Source organism: Melospiza georgiana, chromosome 16, assembly GCF_028018845.1.
Source record: "Melospiza georgiana isolate bMelGeo1 chromosome 16, bMelGeo1.pri, whole genome shotgun sequence".
NCBI classification, from domain to species: domain Eukaryota; kingdom Metazoa; phylum Chordata; class Aves; order Passeriformes; family Passerellidae; genus Melospiza; species Melospiza georgiana.
Window position 1 is genome coordinate 4718273 of NC_080445.1, and position 21873 is coordinate 4740145.

The window sequence follows — 21873 nt, forward strand, 5'->3', positions numbered from 1 at the left end:
AGTGATTAGATGGTGCCAAAGCACAGAGAGCACAGTCCTTGAAGCAGCTGAATGGGGAAGACACTTTACTACAAGAAAAGTGCCCTGGGACATGAATTGCTTTAATTAAAACCTTCAGGCAAAAGTTACAAGTCTCAAAGTACATCTCATGTAAATCAGATGGCAGTTCCTTACTGGTTTTTAATGTTGTTTGATGTGTATTACAGTTGAGCAAAATCTGTTTTTGCAGCAGTTATACACCTACAGTATAAATCTATATTTTCATATTGCCCTAAAGATGTTAAGAAGCTTTTTCTATGCACAAGAGTCAGAGCCCCAAAAGCAGCATTCTGTGTGTGAGAGCAACAGTTGGAGGCTAAACATTGTTAAATTGCCTGTTAAAAGAAGAGATTGTGCAGTAACTTTGGAAATGGGAGTCTCTCTAATGGACTGCAGAAGTAAACAGGTTTCTCCAAGGCCTCCTGTGATTATACACACAGGAAAAGCCCCTTCAGAGAAATCAGACAGCATTTAAAAATATGAAAAAAATTAATACTTGCAACTCTTGTAATGCTACAGAGGATAAAACAGCATAGATATTATTTAGTATTCATTGATACGTACTGTGTTCTTGTGTGTCTCTCTATGAGTAAATATATATATATTTACACGCGGCACATATAACTGTATATATATGTCAGGAATTTTCTAAATCTCTGCCAGCAGGGAGGAGATGCCAAGCTCTTATCTGAGAGTTTCCACTCAATATCCCACTGAGGCCATGGCTCGCTGTCATGCCTCCAGTTGCACTGGAGAGCAAAACACCTCTCCCTCTCCCCAGCAAAGTGCCTGATACTAAACCTTAGGAATAATGACAAAAATGATTCATTATTAATAAGTTAACCTAGACTATATAAGGCTTGACTTCTTCTGTCTGCCCTGCTGAGTTTGATGTGTATTTCCCTTCCAGAGGAAAAGAAAATCCTGCACAGAATAGCCATGGGCTTCTCTTTATGAGATGTCTGCTTCTGCTTAAGTGGGCTGATGGTAGATTGGAAGCATTTCATTGCTGCTGATGGCAAAGTGATACTTCATACTTCACTGGAGATTTCTGAACTCCTTCAGTCCTTTACTGCTTGCAGTCAGCATGGCTTAGCAGTTGAAGATCAAGGCTAGAAATAAAATAAAATAAAAAAAAAAGGAGGCAAAATTTCAACCTTGCCTCTGAGGAGCTTCTCTGCCAGGCAGTGAAAAGTTTACTTACTTTCTGCATTAATGTTTTGCTGTGACCAAAATGGCTATATCTGCCTTCCTTAAAGAGTGAGAAACAGGTGAATACTCTTACACTGTCTGGATAAATGAAATATCATTTGGATATCTTAGTTTAATGTGTAGGTATCATGCCCATCAGCAGGGCACTTTGTATCTGCAAATACTGTACCAGTTAATGTCATAATTTGCACAAAGGGTTACTAAACTTACCTGTCCCCAGTGCATTCCCAGCCCTGTTAACATCTCAGATATTTGTTTTATGAATTTCCTTTATCAAACCTCCCAGGTTGTCCTCTGCTGCCACAAAATCCTTCAGTTGCCTTCCTTTGGACATCTGGTGGTATTAATTGTGTGGTGAACCTCAGACAAGAATATTCTGCCCAGTTGCATGTCTGGCTACTGGTGTGGCAGCAAGTATTAGTAGTAGTTATTGTTGGGTATTGATTTGCATTTTCCAGCTGCATTGAAGACCATTAATGAGCCATGTAGTTATTGGTTTCTTTTTCAGTAGAGATGGATGTAAGCAAACTCACACCACCAGGGAGATGCCCCAAAATAGCAATCCTGGAATCTTGTTCTGTGTCCCAGTGGCAGCAGGACTCTCTGGCTGGGGCTGGTGGTGGCTCTTTAATTTTGGTTGTACCTGCTCTGCTTCCTTGTGATGGAAGTTTGGGTGTCTCCAGGTTGTGAATATTGGTGTAGTCTCTGTCCTGGGCATGTAAAAGGTCACGGATTTATGGCTGTATGAGGCTTTTTCCCTTTTGTTGTAGACAAGATGGGTCAACAGGTCCCACATCCTGCAGCTCAGTGGATGCTGTGGCTGATGGAACATGGTGTTGTTCCTGCCTCTGGTGAGAGAGGGGAGTTTGTACAGGAGATTTGCTCAGTACCTTGCTGTGCTGTGTAAGCAAAGAATCCTTCTATCAATTCATACAAGAACTAACCCTGCCTTTTTAAAGGTCATTTCTGTCTCAGTCAGCTCTTAAAGTTCAAGAGGAAATAAACTGCTTAGAGTTGGCATTTTTCAAGTCAAGTGTCAACTTTTCAAGCCCCCGAGCCAGTGAATGCAGAGGAAGGAGAGATTAATAAGTGAGCTGCTTGCTTGATACAGTGATTGTGCAGAAACGTTCCATTTTTTCTTTCCTCTTTATGGGGCTTTGGAACGAGCATCATTGAAATATCTTACTCTCTCTTTTTCACTTTGCAATGCAAAAGTACCCAGAGCTCTTTAGAAGTGCTTCTTTTCCCATTAGTCCGGTGACAGCGAGTGGAGAGTTTGTCAGCTCTGCTGAAGTAGGACACAAGGAACATTTTATGACATTGCCAATGCCTAAAAGCTCCTCTAACCAGAGATACTTATTATCCGGTAGGAACAAAACTCTCTCTCAGAAAGCAGCTGAAGGCTCAAGTCTCCAGGCAGGTGCCTGCCCTTAACTGCATTGATGCCTTTTCCCATGCAGGGGATGGTGGATCGATAGGGAAATAGCCAGGGGGAATGGGCTGCATTAATCAGCTACAATGGAGGCAGCAGGGGAGGTGATGAGGGGAGACAGGTGGCAATCGAAGGATGCGTGAGCACAGCCCATCAATTGGCTGCCAAAGTGCCTCTATTGAGTGGGGGGTGTGGGCTGGGGGGGACCAGCTCTCACTGTGCTGGTGGGCAGCTCCAGAGAGTGAACTCTGTCTCCCAGTCACTGCCTTGGGGTTTTACTTTTGGTCTTGGAAACTTCGTCTTGTCAATTTGTTTTGCTGGCCCACCTAAACTCCCATTGAAAGTTTACTTCTTTCCTTCCTAAAGGAGTTTGCAGAAATAAACACATTAGTGGCATTGTCTTGTGTTTTGCTTTAAATAAAGTGTCGCGGTGATAACAATTTTTGAAAGTGACAGGTAAATCAGCCTTGCCAAGTATCTCTACATAATTACCTGGAAATGTTCAAGCCAGGCTGCATGGGGTTCTGACAGCCTGGTCTGGTGGAAAGTGTCCCTGCTGATGGCAGGAAGGTTGGAATGACATGATCTTTAAGGTCCCTTCCAGCCCAAATCATCCCCTGCTTCCATGGTGTTCCAGAATACCAGAGAATTCAGGGAATTCCATTTGATGTCATGCTCTGCTGGGGTTGAACCAAGACAATGATGAATTGAGGTGCCACATTTCTGAGGGCAGAAACCTCTCCCTGCACCTGTTGAGTCCATGCTGGTCTATCATCCTGCCCCTCCAGCATGGAGCTGGTTGGTGGAGGATTTGTGGTGCCAACTGGCTGATACCAAATTACATTGGACAGAGTATTTATTTTATGAGTGATGCAGAGACAAAATTACTTGCCACGTCTTTAAATTCATTTCCTTGTCGCATCTTCACCACAAAATAAGGGATCTGATTTGTCTGCAAATGTAGTGATTTTGAAACCTGCAACTGCTGTATAAAGGCCATTTACATGCAAACCTAACCGGCTTCTCTATAAGTATTCATGACAAAAAGATTGCTTTGAATGTAGTATTGTTTTATTAAACACTTAAAAATATTGATGCAGAAGAATTGATGTAACAGGGCTATAAATGCAGCTGTTCTGGCAGTTCTCCTTCCATGGTGACAGCTTTATTCCCCTTGCCTTGTATTGGTTTATGGGTTCTTTGACCTAATTTGGGGGATTAAAATTAGAGGAAGATATGTCTCTGTGCCCTGCATGTAAATCCTAATAATGTCACCAGTCCAGTGGAAGATTGAAATAGTGCTCTGGATTTCTAGGTGACACAGGGAAAACAAACATCCACAGGATGTTTTAGGAATGGGGTTAGCAGGGATTCATTGTAAGTCTGGTTTGGGCATTTCCTTTTCATGGGGAAAGAATTAGAGCTTGGAAATGGGGTGTGGGGAAGCCTTTTGCCTCTGCATATTCCCTGGGTTTGCAAAGAGAGGGGCTGCACAGCCTCTGCAGGAGGAATGGCAGATATTCCTGTGTGACAGTGGAGCTTGGAAGGATCCCAGTTTCTTTAGTCTCATTATGTGACACCAGATGGCTGGAGATCAGCTCTGCTCTTCTTTGGGGGTCTGCCTGTGCTTATGTACATGCCCAAAATGGGGGTGTGTGAGAATGTAAAATAATATTACTGGGATGAAGGATACCCCACAGTGGATGTTTTTGGGGCAGCTTCAGCTAACTCTGCTGTTTTACTTCATTCTTATATATATGGTTTTGCTTTTATGTGTTTTTTTGGGTTTTTGTTTGTTTGTTTGTTTTTTTAAATTTAAGTACTACTTTCCCCATGAGGAAAGTAGATACTTGAAGCCAAGATCAGGGTTGCAAGGTGAAGCTCTTAGGGGGTGGGAAATCCCAAATTCAAGTCACTTGACACCTTTTTAATCTGGTTTCCTATGGCATGCAGCATTCTCACTTAGCTTGGCAGAGATGGTGGATTATGTTGACTTAATGAGCAGCTATTAATGCTTTTCTACAGAGAAATTTAATATTTTATTAGTTACTTCTTATGCTAATTCTGTTATACCAGATGTAAACCGGGGAGAAAGCGTAGCCTTATTTTTGGAGATGCCAATATGGAATATTTACAACTTGTTCTTTCAAAGCACCCAAGGCTTCATAGGGCCTGAGTTAGCCCAGTGTTAGTGCTGAGCACCAAGGGCTGCTTTGGAAAGGTCATGGTACCACCAGGAGCTCTGGCAGAGGCAAGAATTGGAACCAGATTTTTTGGGAGCCTTTCAGTTGCCATAATGTGAGACCATTCTCTTCAGGCAATTTCTGTGCTCCATTAATCTTCCAAATTCTGCAGCAAATGAGGCAGAGATCCTGCAGAAAACAGATGCAGTTAGCAGTGAATCCTGATTTGTTGTTGGAGCATGGTAGAAAAGATCCTACGCTACCATGAGATGTTGCTTGTGCCCAAAGACATGGTGGCACTTCAAAAATCCATGGTTACAGGTCAGGTTATTTGGTCACGGAAATTTCAAGATCTTTGCTGAATTAAAATGCATCCATATTGAGGATTTAAGGATTAGCAGGTCTGTTACAATGCTGTGCTTAATATGGCTTGGATCCTGGTAGACTGCTTTGACACGAGCTGAGTCAAAGCAGGTGGGAGGCAGATATGAGATGGAGTTAAATTGGTGCTTGTGGGAAAGGAGAGCCAAGAGCAGCAGTCTGGCAGAGTGCTTGTCACAGATAGCTGAGTGACTTTGCAGTCATTCCTTTGCTTTTATCTGCGCCAGTGTCCCATGGGGAAATGCTGGGGGGTAGCACTTAATTGTTTGGGTTTATTTGTTGTCAACAAGTAACACTATGAATTCTCTTCTGAGTCCCTAGTGAAAACTGAGACAAGTTTTCATCACATAACCTGGAGGGGTTTTCACTGACAAAAACCTGATGCTGAAATGCTGAGCTGTAGCTCTGGATTTTAGTCAGAGTTATGGTGAGGGTCCGTCACTGAATTGTTCTGCAAAAAATACCTCAGACAATTGTGTTTCTGTAAATTTGTTCAGGTAGTCTTAGGTTCAGATATTAAAAAAAAGAAAAGTGACTGAGCAGTAATATACAATCCTCATTTCAATCCTCATTTCACTGTGGAGTACTGTAATGCACATTGGAAATGAGGTCTCATTGGAAAAGGTAATTTGAAAAAGATCCACAGAACCTTCACAAAGCTGTAATGAGTCACCAGTCTGTGAGGACTCACTTGCTATATTGCAGTGGAGGGTTTAATGTTTTGTTTTTCTCATCTAAACACTTTGACCCTTCTTATTTTATTAAGATAAGCCATTATCTAGCTGTCAAGAGCCTAGAATTTCTGCAGATTTGTTTGCTGACAAGTTGGTTCAGCACGACCATTCTCCTACTCATTTCTTTCCGCACTTCAAGCAAATTTTCTTTTTTTTCCACTCCTCTTTATCAGTTCTTTATTCTTTAGAGCTCCTCAGCTCTCATGCTATTCCCAGATGACTTTCCCACTCTCTGGATAAGCGTTGGTTGGAATGTATAACAGAAATTGGAAATATTCTTAGTCACTTGTGGTGTTCATGTTACCAGTTGCTGTGCTGGAGAGTTGCCCCAGTGACTTCACAGCTTACTGGGAGAGACAAGAGTTATTATGTGCACTTTATGAAGCAAATAGTATTGGATTGGGTTGAGAAAACTGTGCAATGCCTTCACTTGTGACTGTGCATCAAACTGAAATCATTGGGGTTTGTATTTGGGGCTGAGTGGTGGGGAAGGACTGAGGTAGGGACTTAATCCCTATAGTGAAGGAGCAGTAGGAAATATTAGTACAAAACAGAGTGAGAAGTTTTGACTTTCTTCATCATATTTAGGCACAGCCATGAGCTCCTCCAGCCCACAAGTGTGATCACAGATTGGTAACTGGTGGGGCCAACTGCATTATTTATTCTGGTTCAGACTGAAATGAAATCATCGAGGGCAATTTTCTGTGTCACACTTCAAGGTCAGATGAGGGTATTTATTATTCCTTCTCTGTTTATCTGTGAATGCAAATTGAATTTAGTGATTCAAATTGATGAAATGATAGAAATACAAAACTCATCAGAGCCGACACGAAGAGAAATTACTGGGTAGAGCTGGCCAGTGACTTCACCAGCCCATGTACAGGCCTCTGTTTAGATTAGTAATTATTTCAGTCTTTGGGTTTTTTCATTCAGAGTTTTGTTCCAGTTGTTGTCATTTTTGTTTTCAAAGAAAAAAATGTAATAACACTTTGAAGCATTTAGAATTTGAATTAGATGATGTAAATTAAGCCAGCTGCAGGGAGAGTGCTCGCATCCTGGCTGGAGAAAAGGTTTCCTTTCAAAATTCTTCCTTGGATTTTTCTTTGAGGGCTTGTTTGTTTATTTCTCCTCTCTCCTGTGACAGTTCTCTTTCTCCAGTATTTTATTCCCTTGTGCTGGATGCTCAAATCTGGGTGAGGGGTGATAGGGAGGGGAGCAGACATTTGGCATCTCCTGGTGCTGAAGCTCCACAGATTCCCTTACTGACAGCATCATCCACAGGCTGACCTGCCTCACTGTCCAGGGTTGTCAGGAGAGCCAAAATGAGGAGCTGCAAGGTGGAGCAAGTGAAGACAGCTCCAGATGGAGTACTGGGAGTGCAGGTGCTCCTTTCCCAGCTCCCTGTGATGCATTTTGAGCAGTTCACTGAACATCTTAGCTTGCTGTGGTGGGTCAGTGTGTGCTCAGAGGGTGTCTATGGGCATGCTGTTCCCTGCAGTGTAGGAAAGTGCACCTTAAACTTGTTCTTATCACAGAATGGGAGTGGAAAATCCTTTTCAGTGAATGCCCTTTTAAAGTAGTCCATCCTCCGTACTTGCCAAATGCCACATGCAACTGATGATGCAGGGAGAGATGACACATGCTGTACTGGCTCTGTGCTGTGTTAATCATCCTAGAGGACTCTTGTTTTAAACTTCTGCTTTTTAATTACTTGCATTTTATTAAGAACATTTAGTATTTGCTTCTCTCCAAGCACTGCAGAGGGAATCTATTTGCTCAGGGTGTAACTGATGTCTGACTTGTTGTGGATTCAGAACAGGAGCCATGAGCATCTGCACATGGCAAAGGCCCTTGAAGATTTGTAGGCATAAGCTAATATTAATCACTTTGTTTATTCAGCTATCAGAAGAATTTCTCCTGCAGCCACTGAAGGCAGCAGCATTTTCAAGTGTAGTAAGTGCACAGCCAGGAGTGTGGGCTCAATGGTTCTTAAATGCCAGTACAAGTTTTATTTGCCAAATAAATGCCTTTGGTAGAAGCTTTGGCCTTATGAACACTTCAGGTTTAGAAGCTTAGGAAAAGGACATTTATGCCTGTAGTTATCTCCCCCTTGAAATATTTTCGTTCCAGAATTCAGTGATGGATGTTGAAACTATTGATGTTTCCACATGAAACCAAAACAAACCACAGACATTCCTCATTTGCTGAGACACTGCTCTCATTCTCATCTTGATGGTGATGTGGAAGGCATGTTCAGGACTGTGATTCTCACCTCGAGTGGCTGATTCAGTGTCTGTTCAGGTGGAGCCACCCTGGGCTGTGTGTTTGGAAATGTTCCTGGGCTCCTGTGGGTCACTGCTGTCAGCACAGCCCTGTGTGTGTTGACCCTGCAGTGGAAGGAAGCTCAGGGTGCCTGATGTGAATTTATTTCAGCGAGTCTTAACTTCTGCCAGTCAATTATGGCCATTGTGCTGGGGCTGGGGCAGAAAATGTGGGTCATTTCTTTTCTCTAACTGCTCACTTTGGTGGAACTGTGTTTCCAAGCTTGATGGTTACACTGCTGGTTAGGGAGTAAAATTAAATAGTGTGTCACAGATAAAACATTGTTAGTGTAGCAATAAAGCTCCAAATGTCTGTCTGCTTCTTACCCATTTCATCTGGCCACACTAGCAAAATAATTCTCTTTTTGTTGTTCCCTCATTATAAATTCAATGTGATTTGAATCCTCCTTGTGTGTCTAGCAGCAAGATGATGTATGATCTGTTTGCTTTTGAATGATTTGTGATTTATGGAAGCCAGGTCTGGTGAGTTATACAAAAGATCTTTGAGAAAATACAAGGTGTGAAAATACAAGAGAAAGTTTGCAGATGTTTGCTGAGGACCTGGGAGAAATAAATAGCAAGAAGAAAGAGTGTTTTCCCACCAACTCTCTGTAGACCATTTCATGTAGTATTTTGTGTAGCAGTATTTCATAGGACTCTCTGTGAGGCACACTTAAAGCTTTAAATAAAATATAGCCCCTGTGATAACTTCTACTAAAGATGTTCATATTTTGTGTCATTTTTCTTTCTGAATATAGTGAGCAAATAGACAACACAGACCTGTTGGCCCTTACATCTCCCACAGTCCCAGGGGCAGGGCAGGGTGCTACTGCTTCCATATAGCCACAGTTCTGTCTGTGGAGAAGAAAGAAAGCAGAAAGAGATGCCAATCTTATTGTAAAAAATTTAGTATTTATTTATATATAATTATAGTAAAAATTTAGCACCCAAACTTCTGAATTTTGAGCTGAAACATTTATAGCACTAAAGTTTTCTCCTTCCTGATGGTGTTTTTTCTGCCTTAAATGTTAAACTAGTTCAGGCTAGTTCAATAAACTAGTTCCATCTGTAGCTGTGTTCTCAGAGCCCAAATCAGTCTTTTCAGCAGCATTTTGTAATGGATCAGTTTTGTCCCTTTTTAACATTGGATGGATATTTTTCTGTTTTGCCAAGCATCACCTTTTCTTTCCTGTGTTCTGTCCCTATTTAAGTCAAACTGTTTTCATCTTCTCCCTTCTGTTTTTCCTTTTCAATTCCCATCCTGGATAGTGCTGAGGGGGGAAGTTGTGTCAGAAATTGGAGGTTGGAAGAATCCTTGAGGGAGAGCACAGGCAGGGATGTCCTGTTGCTATCCACTGGAAAAATAAAAGACATGCTGGAGTTGCTTATGCCTTTGTGTTTGTTCAGAAAACCTGTGGGGGAGGAACTGGAATGAAAATAACATTTTTTTGTTCAGCCCCGTGTTTATCAGTTTCCAGTCTGGTTTATGCGCGTACGTGTGGATTCATTGAGATGCCTGCGAGTTGTCAACTTTCAGGAGCGGGTGTTCCTTCATCCAAATGTCTTGCTGCAAAACAATTTCCCCTGCTCCTTTTTGCCTCATTAGCTTCTGCGTTAACCCTTTTTGGTGCGCCCTGACACGAGGATGCTGATGGCTGCAGTGAATTTCTCTGTTCAGCTCAGTGTGTTTCTGTGCCGGTGCTGTCACCGTGTTCTCCCCCTGTGCTCCCTCACTGCTCTGCCCATCACACTCTGCTTTTCTCTTTGATGTGCTCTCCCTCCTGGCAGCTGGCCCTGGTAGATACACGTGTCTCATCTTCTGCTGAGCTACAACATGACCCAGACAGTGTTCCTCTTCTAATTGTTGCTGTGGACCCCTTGTTTTCCACCCAGCTTCACACACAGACTGCTTCTGGCATCCTGTTTGCTTTCCTTGTTGTTTTATTATTATTTTTTTTTAGTCACTCTGAGGTGGTAACTTGGCTACTGGAAGGATGGAATGATTAAAATAATGTTTTATGGATCACTGGGGGGTGGGCTGGGGGGAGCTGTCGGCTGCTTTTGTCATTTTTGAAGGAGATTATTAAAATGTATCTTATAGCTTCAGTATTCACTGTGTGCCCTCATTGTTCTCAGTCTTTCAAAGAATATTCTGGAAAATGAAGTTTTATCATTAAGATTGCATTAAAGTGGATTACAGAAGGGAAGAGCAAAAAATGAAGAGTCTCAAACAGCTCAGAACAGAAATATGTTGGCATCTCATTCACTGGGCTGTGGAACAAGGAACATTAATAGGCTGATAAACAGAAATGACTTTTTCTCTTTAAGGCTTAAAAGGTTTACTTTGAACTTGCAAAGATTTTTTAAAATGCCACTTCCCTAAGCTTATGTTGAATGGAGAACTTTGTGCCTCTTTTATTTTATTTTTTAATGCTCATATTGAGTGAGCAATTACTTCTGAAAAGCCATAGGTGTCATCAGGGTGGAAGAAGAGTGCACAAGTCTGGCTTTAAAGGCTTTTGCTTCTGAGCACCTACTTGCAAATCCTGTTTTGTGTCAATAAGAAGGAGCACTTTCCTTTTGGATTTTTCCTTATGGAAGCAGCTCATGCTGTATTTGGTGCAGTTTCTGGAAGAATTATCAATCTGCCCAAAGAGAGAAAGAAAGGATCTCAATAATGTACTTTGGCATGGTGTGGAGAGTTGTGAGGAAGTTGAATTTCACGCCTCCCATAGCAAGGAAACCTATGGTAGCAGTCAGTTCAGGGAGCTTGGGGATTGTCCTCGCTTTCAGAGCCATCTCTGGCATTTGAATTTTAGGCACATTAACATCACATTTGTACTGAGGCTGAAATATAAACAGATGAAGGTGCTATTTCCATGCAGTGGCTGAGGAAATTGCCCATTTGTCTCTCTTTGCTCAACTTCTCTCATGTTTTTAAGCAGTTGTTTTCCAACCTAGCTTGAAGGGTTTGTGTGTGGCTGAATGTCTGTGCTCTCCATGAGACGTGAATCTCAAATATTTTTCATTCTTTTGGGAAGGAAACCTAGCACATATCTCATTTTTCTTGGTGAATGTCAAATCAATCATCATTTGTTGGTCCACTCAACATTTATAGAAATAAGTCACAATATTGGGAGATTAAGAAAAAAGATTGCTCCATTGCCTTATCAAAATGTTTTTGCAATAATCAAATGTGAGTTTTTTGCTGTTTCAGGGTAATTTATCTTATGCTTGCATTTTTTCCTTTTGTTCTGACTCTAATCAGGACAAAGGTTCTTTGATAAAGAAAAAGATATTTGCAGTAAGGTTTCTGTAGTGTGATTTTAATTGTTACAACACATGTATCACAGTTAATGAGGGTTTTGTACTTATATTTACCCTAGGCATAACAAGGAATGTTGTTGAACAAACTGTAATAAATCCTAAGGCAGAAATTGAGGTTACCAGGAATTAACCCTTCATTTCTGCCCTGTTTTGAGGGCAAGCTTGACAGGCTGCCCCACAGGCATGTTCCACCACCAGAGATGTTACTCTTGGCACAGGTGCCCTCCTTAGCTGATTAATTAAAACAGGTGCAAGGAAGGAGTGGTGCCCTGGTAATGCAATTATCCAGTTTCAAATGCAGATGTGAAGCCCTCTTGATGAACCTTCCCACCTGAATACAGCAATGAAGAGACTCTTTCACAGTTCCCAATTATTTAATTGGTTTGTGAATGGTTCCAAATTGAACTGGAGCATTAAACAGGTTTCTAATTCATCCAGTGCTTTAAAACAAATACTTTATTCTAAGAGAAGGATTTTGAGGTAGGGAGACAGCTGCTTTGGAATTCTTGTGAATTCCTACATACATTTCCCAAAGAATACAATTTGGTGACCTGGCAGTGCAGGTTGTACTTGATTTATGCTAGAAGTGTTCTTTAAGTATTCCCTTTTGGATCTATCTAAACAGTACCTTAACAGTAGTGCTATTTTATTTACAGCACTTTTATTTCTTTTCTTTCAAATATAATGATGAATAAGACCCCATGGAAGCAATCATAAATTTTCTGGTGGTGTTTCCTGCATTAGAGAAACAAAGTTCTTCTGTTCCTGACTAAGCTGCAGATGTTGAGTTTGATCTTTCTTGCTTGCTTGAGGGTTTTTGACTTGTGTGCAACACTTTTATTTCATGTCCTGCTCACTCATTAAATACTTAGCGCAGTCTTGGATAAACTCATCATATTTAAATCATGAACAGACTCTTAATCACAGGAGTGGTTCCACTTTTATTTTGTTATTGATCAAGTGCTTTGCCAGCAGCTGGTGTGTGATGAGCTGCCTGATGTGAGCCTGGGAGCAGCTGCCCCTGTGTCCAGCAGCACTGTGGGGCTGAAGGGCACACCTGGAGGAGTTCGCAGGTAATTGTGCATCCCCACGGTGTGCTGCATGGAGAGCTGAGAAGAGAAGGGGGCCAGGCTGTTCTGGTTTAATTGAGAATCATGAGCACATCTCAAAAGAAGTGCCAGTCACCTCCCTCAGAAGACATTTGTCTTCCAACATAGGTTGCTGGCAAGACCAATGTGCAGGTAGTGTGGCTGCAATTACTTGCTGAGTACTATCTCTCAGTCAAAGCAGATAATAGTAAATCTGCTTTTTCTTCTCTTTTGTTAGAAAAAAAGGAAAAAATCCGGTGGAACCCAAGAGTGTGGGTTGCTTGTTGAAAACAAGACACGTTCTCAAAGGCAAACTGATTGATTTTGAAACAGATGTGCAATTATTTAAATGTTTCCTACCCGTGAGGTTCCAGTAATTGTCTCATGCTGCACAAGAAGGCTGTCCCTGGGGTGGTTCCTCTCTCATATCTTTTTCTGACAAAAGCTGATAATGAGAATGCAGCTGCCCAGTTTCCAGCGGTGCAGCTGTAAGGTCAGAGTGACACAGCCATGGTCACGCTTCTCCTCTGAGGCTTTCCTGATGTCTCTGAGAGGCAGCACTCAGGAGTTACAGGTGTGTCCTATCTCTCCTAGTGCCCGGATGCTGGAGAAGGCCCGGCAGCAGCTGCAGGAGGAGCTCCTGTGTGTCCAGAGCCAGCTCTTGGATGAGAAGAAGAAACGGGAGCACCAGGAAGCGCTGGTCAGGCGGCTGCAGAAACGCGTGGTGCTCCTTACCAAGGTGAGCCTGGAAAAGCACATGTCCTCTCCTTATTTCTTTCTGCCAGGTGCAGTCCTTCCTATTTCTTCTTTGTTCGCCTCTATAACTGGTGCTACAAAGCTGTTCTGGGGTCTTTGCACAATGAGTGCTGTGGGAGACATGGAACCTGTCTTTAGGGCTTCACTGGAATGGAAGTACCAGTGCCTCCTAAAGCTGTGCTCGTGTTCCCCCAGCTGGGCTCGTGCTGTGCTGAGGAAATGTGATTTTGTCTGAGCCTTGGCATCCATGTGAGGGCAGAGAACTGAATCATGTTGTTGCTGGAGTGTTTTGAGCCGCTGGAGGGAATTTATAATGGCTTTGGCTGCATTGCCTCCTTTCCTAAAGAGAACGAAGTGGCAGCACCTTGTCAACTGTTCCTGTGGAAAAACAATTTACAGGGAGTAAGAGATTTGCCTTCCTCTTACGCTGGAAGTCTGTTCAAATGTAATGGCAAGCACTAGACCAGTAAATTGAAAATACGTTTTAAGATTCCTTCTATAGAATATATCAAAGGGGTCTGCATCATCCTATATCAGGTGTGCTCTCATGATGAAATTCTATACAATAATTCTGAAGTCTGCAGAGCATTGAAAATTTTATATTAAATTCTGAGAGCTCGCTTTCCACAGAGGGAATAATAATTTGCTGTAGCCAGAATGAGAGTTACTTCACTTTCCAAGAATACTCCTTGCAAAACTTCCCCCATCTGAGCAATCTCCCTGGTGTTATAAAAGCTGCTCACGTAAACGAGCTTATGTGTGTGCAGAAGGTCAGACTCCAGTAGTCAGAGCTCATGAGAGGGAGCCAGGCACATCACCACGTGGGGAGGCAGGAGGGGAATGAGCTGCTGTGGTGCCTGAGCTTTAGACTTTGATTTCCAGTGTCAAAGAAAGCATTTTGATCGATTTTAATTGCGCTGCGCCCAATTTTGTGTAATTCCCGTGTCATTGTTGAGCCAAGGAAGCTGTGATGTATGGTGCAGCAAGCAGGGCTCTCGAAGCATGAAGCAGCCACTTTACAAGAGGATATTCCATCAGATCTTCTGACTGCAGAGTTTGATGCCATGGAGAGTCACAGAAGTGCAGAGAGGAAAATGACAGCGGTTCTGTCAGCCTCACACTGAGGCAGGCACTGCAGGCAGGGCGGATGGACCAAACTCTCTCCATGGAAACAGAAAAGGCATCTCCTCTCTCCTCTCAGCCCCCTCCTGCCCCAGCAGCAGGCAGCTCTCTGTGATGTTCTGGTTTGGGATTGCCATGGCTGGATAAGACACAGGTGCATACTAAGCCCTATAAAAAACCTGTTTTTATAACCTTTTCAGCTGTCTGATATTGTGCTGGACTGCTCAGCCCTGAAGGAAGTTTCTCAGATGGTTTCTAAAATATTCCCTTTGTTAACTTATTTCCAGTGCTCAGCAGAAACACTTTTTGTCATAGAACACAAAAATATCATTACTTTTCTTTAAGTACTGGACAAAACCACAACATTACTTTGTCATGTGATGGATTGTACCCTGATTTATATGGAAAGACAAACCTTTGCTTTGTTTGCTGTGCTCCCCCTGAGGAGGAGCATAGGAAAAGTTGGAAGTGTTCTTCATCAGACCATGGCAAATAAACTTGTGTTTTGACAGGGGAGGTTTTCAGTGTGCTCAGTCATTCCTCAACTGACCTGTTTTGAAGGAATAAAGACTTTGCTGTTCTCTGAAAATTTATATTCCATCCAGAGAATGCTGGGGTCCTTTGTGAAGGAGCACATGCATTATGGTACTTGGACAATCTATCCTCAGCACTGTTTCTCCTGCTGGTTGCTCTTCTCATGCAAAATCAGAAGAAAGAATTTCATTTAATTAAAAAAGTATGATATTGTGATTTTAAATGAGATTGAGCAAATACATTTCCTGTCAAAAATAATTATTTTACATTGAAAGCATATCACCTAGAATGGTATTTAATCATCTAATTAGTGGCATCAGTACTGTGGTGTGCTTTTATGTAATTTGAGAATGGAAAAGATGAGTTCTCTCTATTCAATCTTTGTCTTGTTAAATAGGACTGTGAAAATCTAATTTGGGGGAGAGTATTATATATATGATTGAAATGCTATTGCTTTTGATAGTATGACTTCTGCATTTGTGCATGTTTGACCCTCTGCTAGGGCAGTGAATCCGTTCCTGTGTGCTGAGCAAACAGGGCCTGGAAGGCATCAGAGGTGTTCAACAGGGCAAGTTTAATGCTGTAACAGTTTCCCTTTCTTTGGGCTCAGGTTGGAACCTGGAAGCCTCAGTTCTAGAATATGTTTTAAAATAGGAGTAGAAAGCAGTAAGTTGTTTTTTTGTTTGGTAACAGCAGGACCAAATATTTCAGTGGTAAATGTACTCTTTTTCAGGGGGTACTTGCTTTTTCAGTCTGACTCCTTCTCACTGCTATGGCTACTGATTTTTTCCCCAAGACTGAAGCAATATTTTGTGGCTTTTACAGACTGCCAGTCCCACTTTTCAGTCATGCACAGTTACTATTTGCCACAGTCTGTCTGTCTTGGCTGCTGTTGTATTTCCATCCCAGTGCATTTAACCTCTCTGTCCATTGCTTCCTTCCTTGCCTCATTTGCTTCTTTTGGGCTTTCTTGATCTTACTTGGGCCTTTCCAGCTGGTTTAGTGACACAGTTGTCAGTGTGGGACACTTCAGTGCATCCCTGCAGATCTCTGTTCCCTGGCAGAGCATTCTCCACTCTCTGGGTGTCCCTGCAGGGCTCCAGCCCCATCCATTCCACCACTGGCTGTGGGAGCTGTATCCTGATTATTCCTGCTCACAAACTGCTCTTCAGACCATGTTGGTTGATCATTTTGTCCCACATGCCCTTGTAAATCTGGGCAGGACTGGAGTTTGCAGATTTACATGAATTCAATGAAACCTGAGGCTGGATTAGGGCCCCACCGAGGCTCTCGACATTGATGGCTGGGAGGTTTCTTCTGCAGTGTCACTCCCTTCACTTGAGGTGATGGAACAGAAATTGATGTTTGAAGGGATGGATTCACTCTCTCTCTCAGAGATCTGCCTGGCTGGGTTTGCTGTCTGTCATGCTTTTTGCTGTCCCTTAGCTCAGAGTTTTGGGAAAATCTTTCATTTTTGCTTTGGTACCTGAGGTAGTTGTGATACAGCAGTCCTGGGAGATACCTGAAAAGGTGGGGAAACACCTGGTCCGCCTCTGCCCTTTTGTCTGTTTGATTTACTGCTGCATTTGCTTTGAATGCCATGTTTACTCACACAGTTTTGTATTTGACTTTTGTGTTGTCCTTAAGCTTTTGAGTGTTTCTCTCAAAGAAACACAACTCCTGGTCTTTGCTTATGAAATGGGCTTGTTAAAAACAGTCAATTCTGCTACTGAATGGCTAAAATTGGAATCTCTTAAGAAATTTTATATGACATAGAGACTTCCCAAAATGAAAAATCCTTTCTGAAGATCCTCATCTGAGTGTAAGCAGCTGATTGGGTCAGTATTTCATGGAAAGCCAGCTCTGGTTATTTATTTCAGGAGGGCAGCTTCCAGAGGGCACAACTGGGCCTTGTGCAGCAGAAGTGTTGCTGGAGAACAGCAATAAAGGCCCCCTCCAAATCCCCCAAAGCCCTCTGATGTGGAGGGCCAAAGATTGGCCATCATCTGCTCCTCTCTCCAAGTGATTTTACCTGGTTGTGATCAGCCCTTACTGAGTTTCTGACTTGGCTGCTGCCAGGGTTCAGACCTGGAGCCTCTTCCCTGCACGAGTTCAGTTCAGTGACTCCTGAAAGCAGTGATTCCTTCTGTGCCCAGGAGGAATTTCTTCTGCAAGGAGCTCTGGAGTGCATGGGATCAGCCCGCAGCACTGCAGGTTTCACCAGAGACAAAATGCCCTGCTTCCTGCAGCCAGGCTGTGATCCTTTGCAGGAAGCTCAGAACTCAAAATGGGAAGCCCAATTTCAGTTCCTTTGTGTAACTTATTCCAAATTAGTCTAATTTGTTCCTGAAATTGTGGGCTTAATGAGTGCACACTGCCATAATTGCAGCCCTTGCTCTCATCTAAGGCACAGCACAACGACTGAACCAAGCTGCTTGTGTTGGATGTTGATGTTTCACTGTGTTTATTTCCTGTCTGTGCACTTATCTGCCTTTGGGTACTCTGCTGCCCAGAGAAGAGACTGAAAAATTCCCTTTTGTTTCCTGGGCTCTCAACCAGATCATGTGATATGATAGGAAATCTGTTTCTATTGAGACATAATTTAGGCCATCACCATAAAAGTTCAAGATTAAACAAGTATTGATTAACCAACTCCAGCTGACTGCTGATACCACATGTTCCTGGAGATATCAGTCAGTGTGAAGTGTATTAGTGACTCCCAGAGCTGAGAATGGTAAAAATGCATCAGAAATGGGACTAGGTAATTAAACTGTTCATTAAGCATGGCAGATGCAGAGTTCATGACTTGATTTGCCATCTGCTTTGTTTTGTAGTCAGTAAAGATTTAAAATAATGCTGATGGCTTCTCTGTCACATTGGGTCCTGCAGGATGTTTTTGCTGAGGAGGTGGATAGATGATTTTAAAGCACAAAGAAGGATCCTAAAGTTCTGGGTGTGCAGCAAAGAAGGTGAATTAACCCTTTTGCTGGGATATAAATTGGAAGATAAATTGTAAATACAGCAGTCAGTGCTGCACTCAGCAGCACTAGAAACAGGGACTTTGGCAAAGCTCATCCTTGTGTCAGAATTTTTGGGCATCACATCCTGAGCTGTGCTCTGCATCCAGGCAGCACAGCTGGTCCTGGGGCAGCTCTGAGCTGCTCCTGAGGGCTGTGAGCAGTATCCAGAGTATCCAGTGCTTTCTCTGGCTCTTATCACTCTCATTGCTTCCTTCCTCAGTCCATGTCATGATTCTGTGGATGGCATTTCAGCAGTGCAGGTGCATCCCCAGCTGTGCTGCTGTCCACACCTGGTTGTTAAGTGCTGTCAGCCTGAGCCTGGCCAAACCTTTCCCTCTGCTCACTGTGTCTCCCCTTTGTAGGTTTATACAAATTCAGGGAAGTTTACCTTCCTTTTTAATCCTTTTAAGGGGATTCCAGGTCTCCCTCTCCAGGCATTAAGCAAGGCAGGTTTTGTGAGGGCTTCCTTGGACCATCCATCCTTGAGAAGAGGGAAACAGGACACTCTGTGTTTGAAGGAGACCCAGCAGCCTTTTAAATTGAGCGCAGGTCTCTGTAATTTCAACTTGATTATATTAATCAGTTCAACAATTTCAGAGAAAAGGTGTTTGGTAGTTGGGGGTGGAGGAGGATAATAGCAGAAGGAGACAGAAGATCACTAACAGGTGTGGGAAATAGGCCAAGAGAGAATTGCTGCCTGTAGGGTGCAGGGGCTCAGAACAGGTCACTGCTGAATTTTCATCTTTAGTAACCAGTAGCATCATCAATTTAAATTCCCAGACTGCTTCTGTAGGGTGACTTTATTAAAAAATGAAGACCAACGGGTCAGAGACGAGGTAGGTGCTTTTATGAATAATTCTCTGCCCTGTGAGCTGCTGTTAAAATGCTCCTGAGATCAGTTTGATGAGGGGTGGTTGCTGGGCTTCATGTTGTGATTTCCACAGGAGTGTCTGGGTTACTGGGTAAAGGGTGCTGAGTTTTGTGAGGAGAAAGCAGAATCTGGGGGTTTGATGACTGTTTCCATAGACATTCTTTGTTGGAGTTAAGGAAATATCACACTTTACTTTTGTTGGTCTCTGACTGCCTTCTCTCTATGAGGTGGAAAGTGCTCCAGGGAAATGGAGTTCTGTGAAGAGTTATTTTAACACTGTTTTTTTATTTGTTAGTTTGGTTTGGTTTTTGTTCCCCTGTATAACTCATATTTATTATGTTTTTTTTTTGGGGTTTTTTTTTTTTTTTTTAAATAACTTCTTCCAGTTACTTGCTGTGCCATATTTTAGTCCTGATCCACTTAACCTCCTCCTGGAGCTCAGGCAGCTGCCTCCACATGCAGCAGTGTTGGAGCTAACTTGCTGTATCACTCTTTGCCTGCAACAGATACCCTGCCAGTTAACCCCACAAATATGTGTTCTGACAACACATTTCCTGATTAATTTTTATTATTTTTCATGTTTATCACTGGTCTGTTTTACCTTTCTTAATCATCTTGCAGTCTGCACTGTGAGGACCTTTAAACCATGCTCTTACCTTCTATACCTGACCTGATTTCAGGTATCTCTAGATCTCAGAGTCTAAAAGTTATTTTCTTTTCCCTCTCTGTCTGTACCCTCTAATTTGTCTGCTTCTGAGTTTTATTTAGCTTTTAATGGAATGGCCTAACTCCAGTTCTCAAGGGAATACAAAAGAACAAAACCAAATTTTATCAGCCTCAGCTGTTCCCCCAGTCACTCAGCCCTGCCCCTGGAGAAGCTCAGCAGTGCTGATGGCTTCACCCTGGCCCTGCCATGAACCAGCCATAGTATTTATTGAAATGGTTTCATCTGCAGCACTGCCCTTTCTGTAGCATTCTGAGCACAATCCCACAATACTCCAACAGCAATTTTTGCAGACACTTGTACAGTGACAAACTAACTCTGTGCTGATTTATACTAGATGCTTCCTTATATTCATTACAAGATCCTATTTTGCATGCTTGACATTTTAAAATACTGTGTTTGGAATGTGTTATTTATTTGGAGACCTTTATTAAGCAACCTCAATCTAAGGGTTTAATTGTTACTGATAGCTAAGAGTATAATTACCTCAGTAAAATATCATGGCTATATTAAGCAAATGGCAATTGTCTCCAGAAGAGAATGAGTACAAGCCATTTTCCTGTGAAACAGGTTGTTTCACGAGGTCTGCTAATATCATTTACTGATACAATTGCAGAACCTCTGCATAAAGAATGAATAAGGAAAGCTGGGATCAATGTGCTTGTAGAAGGGACTGGCTGCAGCAGTGCACAAAGACCATTTGGGAGGAGGAAGAATCTTTAAACCAGAAAATGTTCTGTTTCTGAAGTGTGATTTGCAGATTTTGGAAAGTCCAAAGAGTGTGTTTTTGCTGGTGTGGGCTCCCAGAGCAGTGCTTGGCTTTCTTTTTTTTTACCATTGTTCCTTACTTTGCCTAGCTTGGTAATAAGTTTACTGCTCACTTTTGACTCAATGAAGAAAGTAGCAGAATTGTTGAGTTCTCACTTCCTTACCCTGCTCCAAAATGACTTTTCCAAGCCTGAGAGTTCCCTTAGTTTCACTTGTCAGTCTGCATTTGTCAGAGGTGCCTCTGGCTCTGAGCTGCAGGATGTGGGCATCCTGTTCCCAGGCTGTGGGCACTGGAGTCTGCCCTTGTTGCTTTGCACTGCATCCTCTCCAGTGACACCTTTTGCTCTTGATCTGCTGTCCTAATTCCTCCTAGCTAGTGGGTAAATCTGCCTTTTCCCTGACTTTGTGCATTGTACTCTGTGTACCTGTAGGAATTTGTCCCCTGGAGGCAGGAGGGTGATGTTCTTTGTTAGAGCTGAGCTTTAGCACCTCAGGGCTCTCACCATGGAGATGCTCAGGCTGAGTTCAAATGGCCAGCCTGGGGGCACAAGATGAATTGGCCCCTGGGCCTTGCTTCCCTTTCCCTTTTAGAAGCATAAAAGAGCTGATAAAAATTACCTTAGCAATTTTCCGGGGTTTGGTTTTGTATAATTCTTTCTCTTGCCTTATTATGTATCTGGTAAACCTTGCAATGATAAAAATATAGAGTTTATTATTATCTTTATATCTGATGTTTTTGAGGTGGAGGCACAAGGACAGCCTCTGTATTCTTATTGATGTTATCTCTGACATAGCTTCTATTTAAGCAGCGAGTTTAGAGGGTTTTTTAAAATTTTATAACAATTCAGAGGGTGCAGCAAAGTTAAAAGTTATTTTATGAGGTATTTGTGAAGAACAATAGAAATGTGATCTTTTTTTTCCCCCAGAATACTGACTGGATTCTGCTTTGTTCTGCCCCCACTAGATATTAATGCTCGCTGCTAAGAGGTTAGATTATGAAAATTAGAAATATACCCATAAAAGAATTCATATGACCTTCAGTTCTCATATTTCTCTCAGAGAAAGGACTGTAGGACTTCTAAAGGTAAAATATTCAATAAAAAGAAATTAGGTTAATCCAATGTTATGGCTGAGAATTTAAACTCACCCAGGTCAGGTAATTCAAAGTTATAGTTCCCTTGATGCGTGTGCTGTAACATTTATTCCTTAGCTCCTCAGCTCTGAATTATGAGGGATGGTTGAGCAGCTCTGGCAGGGAAGATGGATGGGTGGAATGAGGGAGTGATTGCTGGGGGAACTCGGGCAGAACAAACCTGACTGCTGGGCAGGGGCTTGGGCAGCATCCAGGGACAGGGAAGGGG

General features: G+C 42.4%; 1 protein-coding gene across 1 annotated transcript in view; it reads left to right on the forward strand.

Moving 5' to 3' along the window:
- The window catches only part of MAD1L1 (mitotic arrest deficient 1 like 1), a 346877-nt gene that overhangs the window by 87921 nt on the left and 237083 nt on the right, over positions 1-21873 (forward strand). Inside the window, exon 11 of the mRNA XM_058035443.1 lies at positions 13312-13456. Within this exon, the coding sequence (XP_057891426.1) occupies positions 13312-13456 (145 nt within the window). The remainder of the gene's footprint in view (positions 1-13311; positions 13457-21873) is intronic.